The 10,285-nt window shown below is 34.1% G+C and overlaps 1 protein-coding gene across 1 annotated transcript; it reads left to right on the top strand.

Annotated features, from left to right (window-relative positions):
• The first annotated feature begins 7,175 nt into the window (after positions 1 to 7,175).
• LOC136212099 (uncharacterized) lies at positions 7,176 to 8,265 on the top strand. Its single transcript, XM_066002754.1, has 2 exons — positions 7,176 to 7,401; positions 7,481 to 8,265. The coding sequence occupies exons 1-2, from the start codon at positions 7,176 to 7,178 to the stop codon at positions 8,263 to 8,265; spliced, it is 1,011 nt and encodes a 336-aa protein (XP_065858826.1).
• The last annotated feature ends 2,020 nt before the right edge of the window (positions 8,266 to 10,285 follow it).

The following is a 10,285-nucleotide window of genomic DNA, read 5'->3' as shown; positions in this document are numbered from 1 at the left end:
CGGACGCCAAGTTGGTGGTTGATGCAATCCATTCCACCACAACGGACGCGTCTGAATTCGGCGACATCATTTTGTTATGCAGATCTATCCTCTCCCAAAACGACAACTTTTCTGTCCTTTTTACAAGGCGACAAGCAAACGAGGCGGCTCACGCTATTGCCAGGTCATCTCGTGACTACCCTTATCCCATGTTCTTTGATGTTAGTCCAAGTTTTTTAATTCCGATGTTAAACACTGATTGCCCTTTTATGGCTTATTAATTCCATTTTCCTTCAAAAAAAAAAAAATAATAAAAAAAAATACTACATACACTCGTATGCAAATTAGCGAAACACATGGATTTTTTTTTTTGAAATTAACTCTTCCCATCAATATAACATTCCCTAAATTTATAAACTAGTTGTTATCAATTAACTCAAGTGAAAGTTATCGATTAAATCCCACGAACCCCTAAATTTATCCCCAAATCAAATGCACTGTAGCACAAAATCCCTACCCAAATCAAAGTTATCAATTAAATCCCCAAATTCATCAATTAATATTTTCAATTTAATTCTAAACCATGAAACAATCAATCAAAATTTATTTTTTTTATTACAAAACAACTAGCAATTTTGGGTTGAATCTACCAAATTTAACAGATAATTACTTCAAAAAATAAAAAAATTTAAAAATTAAAATTACTTAATATCATATTTACTTGGAACCACATTTTTTTTAAATCAACATTTTTGGAGTTATCTCTCTCTAAACATTAAATTTCTCTCTCATTAAAAACAACACGTAAATGATCTCAAACCTAAAAAGTGAAAAATTAAAATTGCTTAAAATATCATTTAATTTTTAAAAATATTCATTTTGAGATCGTTATCAACTAAATTTGACAAAGTCAACCCAAAATGACTAATGATGCCAACTACAAGGTTTGTTTTGTATAAAAACCACACGTACCGATCTGTAAAAACATAAAACCACGAGAATTTTATTTGAAATTAACCCTAATATTAATTCATCAACAACATCAAATTAGAACTATAATAAATCAGAACTAGAATTTTTAAAACAAAATATATATAAACAATAATAACCTAAAAAATTTAAGAAATTAAAAATTAAGGAATTAAGCTGAGAGGGAGAAATTTTACTAGCACACCATGTCAGAATTTGATGTGGTGTGCCAAAGCCAATGAAAATTAAGGACCCGTTTATTTTATCTACTGTTTGTTGTTGCTGTTTGCTATTGCTGGTTGCTGTTTACTGTTGGAAAAAGCTGTTTTTCCAAAAAGCAGAAATTCTCTGCTTTTGTAAAAAGCTGCTTTTCAGGCGTAAAATTCAAACAGGAGGTCACTAACCAAACACTTAGGGCCTATTTGGTTCAGCTGTTAGCTAATAGCTGTTGCGGTTGGTGTTAGCTGTTTGCAGTTGCAGTAAGCTGTTAGCTGTTGCTGTTAGCTATTTGTTATTAGCTGTTTAATTACTAGTGTTTGGTAAAATTATATTGAGCTGTTGCTGTTCGGATTTAAAATGTCTAAAATGGACATGTTTTAAATTAATCAACGATGAAATTATGAAAGAAAAAATGTGAAAAAATGTCCATAACGTGTACAACTAGGAATAATTTTACTCTTAGAAAACATGAAATTTCTTCTTTAGAACTACTGGTATGTGCAATTGGTGTATAATTTTACTCTTAGAAAACATGAAATTTCTTCTTTTGTCCAACTCGTATAAAAGGCAATATGTTTTTTTTTCGTTAAAAAAATTCACGTTTAATCATATGTTTGTGGTCTGTTACTAACGATGATAAAATGGTGCACATATGAAGTGCAGATGACAATATTCATGACCAAGAAGACAGTTTGATAAATTATTTCTCAAATTGACCAAACTTGTCAATGTTATGGGTAAAATTGCTTTTGGCTGCCAAAATTAAGGGTATAATTGTACCATTTTAGACGTTAAGGGTAAAATTGCTCATAGCTATAAATGTTGGGGGTATTTTTGCACATTATCCTATTATAAAATACAAAGTTATATTACACAAATTAATAAAAGTAATCTATATAAAAAATAAAAAATTTATTGAACGCAATAAAACCTTATTCTTCTGGTAATTATATTGTAGAAATATAAATAATGTCAAAGAATAAAATAATAAGAAGAATAATTATGTTAATAACAACTAACTACAAACAGCTGTTTATGAAAAGGTCCAAATTGGAGCTTTTCGTGAAACGCTCCAAAACGCTGCAGTTTCCGGAGAAAATGCTAAACGCTGCGGTTATATAAACCTAACCAAACGCTATATTTCTTGCGGTTTGGAGTGAAACGCTAAACGCTCATCCGAAAAGCTGAAACAAACACCCTTTTAATGCTGTTTTTCAACTGTAAAAGGCAAATAGAAGAAGCCTAACCAAATACCTAAAACTCTGCCTTTTAAAATAAAAAAGCAAACAGAAGGTGAAAAGTAGGTAAACAAACACCCCTAAACATCTGTCAAAATATTTAACAAATAAAATTAAGGGTAAATTCCAAAAAAAACCCCTGTGGTTTGATGTTGTTCCAAAAAACCCATTGTGGTTTGTTATTACAAAAAAAACCCCATGTGGTTTACGCCGTTACCCGAAAAACGGAAAATGGCTTAACGGTGTTAAAAGTGCTGACGTGGCAGGGGGTAAAATTGAAAATCGATTTTTTTTATTTTTTTTTCTTTTTTAGTAATAAAAAAAAATCAATCCTTTCCATTTTTAATTTCAAACACCCTAGGCCACAAAGTCAACGCCTTCTCTTTCTTATTCCCCTTCTTGTTGTTCTCCTTCCCTTCAGCTTCCTTCTCTATCTCTATCTTTTTCTTTTTTATTCTTTCTCTTTCTGGCCATGGAATTGAACTGAAACTTATTTCTCTGCTAAAACCCCATATTAAAGATATAATCTTTTTGTTGTTTTGTTTTGAGGGGGGTTTATAAAAATTTCCCATGGGTAATGGGATTGGGAAATTAACAGTATGTTTCACCGGAGCAGGAGAGATTCGTCGGAGACATGACATATCGGTGTTAATATCAAACCCACTTGATGAAGGTCTCGGTCACTCATTTTGCTATGTCCGGCCAGACCCAACTCGGCTTTCATCTTCTAAAGTCCACTCAGAAGAAACCACAACTTTCCGGGCAATTTCCGGTGCCTCTGTAACTGCCAACACGTCGACTCCACTTTCCACAGCTTTCATAGATCCTTATGTGTATAATACAATTGATCGAGCTGCAGCTTTTGAGAGCTCCACTTCTTTCGCTTCAATTCCTCTTCAACCAATCCCAAGAAATCTAATCGGCTCTGTAAATTCCGAAAAATTTTCAGATTTCTGAAAATCTTTCAGAAATCTGGAAAATCTCCAGATTTCTTTCTGGATATTTCCGAAACTTAAAAGAAAGAAAAAAAAAAAAAAGCAGGAAGAAGAAGAGGGAAGAAGAAGAAGAGGGAAAAAAATAAAAAAATAAATCGATTTTTCCGTTTTACTCCTGTGCCACATCAGCACTTTAACCGTGTTAAGTCATTTTCTATTTTTCGGGTAACGGTGCAAACCACATGAGTTTTTTTTGTAAAAATAAACCACAAGGGTTTTTTTAGAACAACATCAAACCACAAAGGTTTTTTTTAGAATTTACCCTAAAATTAATGATATGATTTTCGATGTTCACCTCACGTCATCTCTCTCTCAACCACCGCACCGCCAGTTTAGCCTACTGTGTATTCATTAGAATTAGTTCAAACCCATGAAAATTTTGACACTGTATAGACAAATAATGATTGATCTAAATTCTATGGATAGTGCTCTAAAACTTCAACAATATCAATAACTCCGTCTATATTTCTCAATCTCTGTGACCTTTGAGTTATTGAAATTAAGGGGGTGTTTGGTAGCTGCTTTTCGACTTTCTGTTTGCCTTTTCATTTTGAAAAGGAGAGTTTAAAGTGTTTGGTTAGACACAAACCATAACAGAAAACAGTAACAGCAAACAGCAGATAAAACAAACGGTCCCTAAACTTGAATCTTCATCGTTCTCTCTGAAAACACAAAACACAAATATTTATTAATTTTTAGCCTTTCATCTATTCAAATTCAATCTGTCTCCAATTTTTACTCAACATTTTCTTCCCTGGTCTTTTTCTTATCCTAACCTTCTTATTAGGTGTGTTTTGGACGTAAACTCTCTGTTTCAATTGGAATTGAATTCTCCCTTTTCTTTCTTCGTCTGCGATTTCTTTACCGGAGAGAATACTTTGCAGCTTCCGCTTGAGAAGGTCATGAGGCATACAGAAACCAGATCTGGAGCTATTAATACTCTTATTTTTCTGATCCTTTTTCAATTTTGGGATGTGAATTCAAACCAAAACCAAATAATCTTGAAAAATTTGGGGATATGGGTTCCAAACCATATAATTATGTCGGAGCTTCAAATGAAAGTAACCAGGGCTGGCCACCGATGGAGGAGACAGACGGTTGGCGGAGGAGAAGGAAAGAAAGTGGGAAAGGGCAGGGGTAGAAGTGGAAACCAGTAAAAAAAAGACAGGAAGCAACCGTATTAATCTTTAGCTTTTTTTTTCAACAGATGTCTTATGTTTATTCGCCAGGCATACCACATCATATTATTAACGTGGAATGCCTGACGTATTCTAAAATTTCCCGCGGAGAGGAGAAAGCACTAATTCTTGATGGAGAGCTGTCAGAGTCCACGTGGAAGGAAATGGAGGCTGAAAAAAAGGCTAGGACAAGAAATTGAAAAATGGAGGCAAGAAGAAAAGGGTGTATCTTGAAGAAGAATAATGTAAGGTTAAAGAAGTGAAAACTGGAGGGAGAGAAGGGTTCTAATTGAAAAATGGTTCTAATTTCGATTGAAAAAGATGGTTCTGTTTTTTTTTTGGTTGAGTAACGAAGGCTAAACGCTTAGAGAACAAAAACGAAAAAACTAAGCAAAAATAAGAACAAAGTTAAGAATGAATCAACTGCAAGGATTTCATAGAGACCTGCAGAAGAAAAAGATGATTCTAATTTGGCTCAATTGAGATTTTGTAAATTGCGGGTGGGTTATAAATTAAATGGTGGCAGCGGGTTACTTATAAATTAAATTGAATATGTAAGATTGTAACTATAATTTTTTTTAAAAAAAATTAGCCCCAACCGAAACACATCGTTTTTACTGCAAAATTGTGCCCAACTAGATTTGATAATTGTTGTGTTCGAATTGTGTTATTTTTTGGGTTCATGTTTAAAAGAGTAAATTCAAACCCAAACAAAAAACTTTAATATCACAACCTGTTCGAATTAATGTTGATCTAATGTAACGTTTCCATGTTACATGTAATTTTGTCATGACTATATATTAAAAATAACATTTAAAAATATAAAAAAGATATTGTACTATTTTAAAATACTGTATGTCATTTTAGGTTCGTATGTTAACACCAACTATCGAAAAGTCCGATGATATCATGTTAGGGGTCATGTGATGCATTTATAATAATTTAGGAGGTTCAAATAATATTTGTAAGTAATATTTATAATTTTATTATTTTTATTAATAAAGTAATATATAAAAACACGAGAGAATATAACAATAATTTTAAGATAAATGCTATATTTACTTTGTTTTTGACAAAGTAAATATACTTTGTCAAAAATAAAGTAAACATAGCTTGCACCTTTAATTTTAAATATCCATATTATTGGTGTCGTTTTCCAATTAATTAGCATATCAACCATAATCTAATGCAAAAATTTATCTCTCAATTTCGTCTCAACTCAAAAATGACAGATTACTTACTAAACTAAACTCAAAACACAAATTATATGTCGATTTCATTTCATATAATGTAATCGAGAAGTGTGTACTTTGCCACTTCAATGCCCAACCATTGGCAAGGCACCTTCATCTTCATTGAGATAAAACTCAACAAAGAAGTTCTCCAACACTAGGCTGCAGGAGGTGAATTTCCAAGTTTCAAGGGGACTCAACAGGGACGGTACAGTACCCTATCAAGGCCATCTGACTCCAAAACAAACATCCCTCTTAATTTTCTTTGCATTCTATATTTTAAGTTAACTTATTTCCTTTAGTTTGACAATAGAGAAATTCTACTACCTTATAGTTAGGGGCGTATAGCCCATCCGGTTGCCGGAACCACTATGATCAGGGATAGTTTCGACCCTCTGTTTCCACAAAATTTAACGAATATGGTGTTAAATTGGTGATTTGAATAAACTTTGATTAGATATGTGATAAATTGGACATTTAACCTAGAACTTTGATCAAGTATTTGATAATTGACTTGACTAGGGGGCGGTTCCGGCCTCTGTCTTCAAAAAATATTAATGGTGTGCTCGTTTAGCACTCCCAAGATGACCCGATAAGTGTTAGGCGCTTCTTCCTAAATCCAAATTTCTAATCTTTTTTTGATTTGTTAGGCCTCTTAAATCCTTTTTTTTTTGCCGGTTTGCGCTTCTCCCAAAATCCAAATTTTTATTTTGAACACATTTTTTTAGACACAATCTAGCTTAATTTTTTTAAGAAGTTTTACGCTGATACTGAAAATTTGGTTATTAACCACTCGAATTATAACACGTATATATACGAAAAAAATTTAAGCAAGTTCGATTTAACAATTTTTTTTACACACACGTGCAAAATCGGCCCAACCGACCAATCAATCACGTATATATACGACCAATCAATCATGTATTAGCCCCTGCTTAATATATATTAATGTGAAGTGATTTTCAAATTGCTTCTCCTTGAATGTTGGGGTGAGGCAGCATTTTCATTACTTGAAACAGAAAAAAGAAAAAAAAATCATATTTCCAATTTCAAATTCATATCACTTATCAAACCATAGCCATATTATCCTCATCAAGCGCAGAGTATATCCTCAGTAACGTTCATTCAGATTTTGCACTTTGAAGGCATCAGTGATATTATTGCCTTCAAATCGCATCATATAAAGCAATTGGCAGATATAACGCAGCCAACTAAGCCCATGTTCATGCTTCTAATATCAGATAAAATGTAGAGTAAATCACAAACTTAAATATATGTAAAACAATATTAATGCAGACGAATTTCTGCACCAAAAATATTATATATAGCCCCAGCAGAAGGAGGGGTTTTGCATAACAGACAAGCATGGAGAAGTTAAGCAGAAGCTGTTTGTTTCTCCTTCTGGCAGCCTTCATTGCAGGCATTTCACAGCAGGCTAATGCTGCAACTTACTACTGCAGCCCAACCAGCCGATGCGGGGCCAAGTATTTAGAGTGCCCCGCCGAATGCCCCAGCCTTTCCTCCGAAGATCCCAAAGCCAAAGTCTGTTATGTCAACTGTAACTCCCCTCAATGCTACTCTGAGTGCAAACGTGAGACATTTAATCTGCTAATTTCACTATGTTTTTTTAGTAATATGTGTTGGTGGATATTTAATTATTTTCTTATCAGATCGCAAAGCAAACTGTGACACCCCAGGCTCCGCATGCTTTGATCCCCGTTTCATTGGTGGAGATGGTGTTGTTTTCTATTTCCATGGAAAGAGTAACCAACATTTCAGCTTAGTATCAGACTCAGATCTTCAGATTAACGGCCGTTTCATTGGCCACAGGCCGGCAGGAAGAAGCAGGGACTTCACTTGGATTCAAGCTCTGGGAATCCTTTTCAACTCTCATTCATTCTCTCTTGAGGCCAAGAAGGCTGCAACTTGGGATGCCCAAATTGACCATTTGAAGTTCACTTACAACGGGGAAGAATTAGTAATCCCTGAAGGCTCCCTTTCCACCTGGTATTCTCCAGAAAAAGATGTGAAAGTAGAGAGAGTTTCAAGCAAGAACAGTGTGATTGTCACATTAAAAGATGCTGCTGAGATTATAGTGAATGTGGTGCCTGTGACTAAAGAAGATGACAGAATCCATAAATATCAAATACCTGGTTATGATTGCTTTGTGCATTTGGAGATTCAGTTCAGGTTCATGAACCTGTCACCTAAGGTTGATGGAGTTTTAGGAAGGACTTATAGGCCTGATTTTGAGAACCCAGCAAAGCCAGGTGTGGCAATGCCTGTTTTGGGGGGTGAGGAAAATTACAGAATGCAATCTCTTCTTTCATCAGATTGTCAATCTTGCATTTTCTCTCCCCAAGAGAAGAAAGTTGCCTCATCCATGATGAACTATCTCACCCTAGACTGCACCCGCAGTGCTTCTGCTGGATATGGAATTGTTTGCAAGAAGTAATCGAATGATGAAAATTGTAATCAAATAATAAAAATTCTGGATATTATTGAATAAATTGTAATCAATAAACTTCTAGCTCAAGAAAAATTGTTTTGTTGATGTTGAATTTAAAGAAAAATGTCATATCTATCCTTCTTTCATAAATCATATATACACTTCGATAATCATTTTCTCATCATCTGAAGCGAAACAAAAAATAAGAAGAAAAAAGATGGATTGACCAGGTTCGAAATGGAAGAGATATACTGTACCAAGTCGAACATCACCTTCAACTAGTTGTGATAGGATAATATATATGGGGTTAATATTGTAAATATACATGTAGGGTTTGGGTCCACTTATTGTGTATAAATATGCTGTACCCATCAATATAATACTACGTTGCTTCACCCTCTTCATGGTATCAGAGCCTTCCTGATAACCTAAAACAAAAAAATTCAGACGTCCATCATGTCGACTGAATCCACCGTCACCTCCTCCAATTCCGCTTCGTGTGCTTCTGTGGCTCCCTCTACCGATCCATACATCTTTCACAATCCATTTGGTTCTCAATCGCAAACCACATCTATGGCTTCCTCCACCTTCTCCACCATTCCACACATACCAGCATTCACACAATTTCCATCTGTAACCCAATTCAATTCATCACAGACATCACCTGCGCCTCCAACCCCGAGTCTTCAGAGTCAATTAACAGTGAAATTGACGTTTAACAATTTCATATTATGGAAAGTTCAAGCTGTCAGCAGTCGCGGAGCCAGGAATTTAGGTTTGGGGGGCTGGACAAATTTTTTTAGTAGGGTTAAGGGTAAATTTTTAAAGGGTTGGGCAAATTTTTTTTAGCCTCCAACGTGTTAAAATTGTAAAAATGTTATCATTTTTTAGAAACTAGTATTGAACTAATAGAAAATGGGTTAAGGTGCAAATATATCCTAACGTTTTGGGCCAGGAGCAATTTTACCCCCTAACGTCTAAAATGGTGCAATTTTACCCCTAACGTTGGAAGCCAAGAGCAATTTTACCCCTAACGTTAATAAATTGGGTCAATTTGAGAAATAATTCATCAAACTGTCTTCTCGGTCATGAATCTTGTCATCTACACTTCATACATGTGTCATTTTATCAGTAACAAATCATAAACATATGTTGGGACGTGAAAAAAATAAAAAAAATATATTGTCTTTTTTGTACAAATTAGACACAATAAATTCAAAAAATTCACCAAATTTATAAATATTAATCTCAAATTCTATTATTAAATTATAAAAAACATGAAATCTTTTTTTAGGGCGAATTGTTATGCAATTGGTGCTGAATAAGGAACAAAAATATCTGTGTTTTATAATAGTGTCTGAAATTGATCCAATTTATTAACGTTAGGGGTAAAATTGCTCTTGACTTCCAACGTTAGGGGCAAAATTGCACCATTTTAAACGTTAGGGGTAAAATTGCTCCTGACCCAAAACGTTAGGGGTATTTTTGCACCTTAACCCAATAGAAAATTAAGTATGTTTAGTGGACACACCCGTTAAAAAATTAAAATTTAATTTAAAAACTAAGTTATTTGAATCTCAAAACTAAGAAATTAATTTTTTTAATAGTAAAGACATAATAAAAATGAATTAAAAATGTTATCAAAATAAAGAGTCCATTTAAATTAATTAATAATGGTAACATGTTTTATAATTATTGAAAAATGAAGTTAAAATAAATAAAAACTTTCTAAAATAAAATGAGGTTAGAGAGAGTTGAACTTAGGACCTCTTGAATAAAAACATGCATCCTTAACCATCTCATCCACCTTTAAACATTGTAATAATACTACATAGAATAAATTTATACTAATTTTAGGGGGGGCTATGGGGGAAAAACGAAAAATTCTCAAGGGCGGAGCCGGTGGCCGGGGGGGCTCCGGCCCCCCAAGCCCTGGGCTGGCTCCGCCCCTGGCTGTCAGTGCAATCCGAGGAAGCGGATTAGCACATCATATTGATTTTGATGAATCACCACCACCAAAATTACT

The sequence above is a fragment of the Euphorbia lathyris genome, chromosome 1 (assembly GCF_963576675.1).
Source record: "Euphorbia lathyris chromosome 1, ddEupLath1.1, whole genome shotgun sequence".
In the NCBI taxonomy this organism is placed as follows: domain Eukaryota; kingdom Viridiplantae; phylum Streptophyta; class Magnoliopsida; order Malpighiales; family Euphorbiaceae; genus Euphorbia; species Euphorbia lathyris.
This window is presented reverse-complemented; position numbering and strand designations above follow the sequence as displayed.

What these genes read in the sequence shown, in the direction of transcription:
- LOC136212099 (XM_066002754.1), top strand. Translation starts at nt 7,176, where the DNA reads ATGGAGAAGTTAAGCAGAAGCTGTTTGTTTCTCCTTCTGGCAGCCTTC. An exon ending in ATGCTACTCTGAGTGCAAAC is followed by an intron (nt 7,402 to 7,480) that starts GTGAGACATTTA and finishes TTTTCTTATCAG; the next exon opens with ATCGCAAAGCAAACTGTGAC.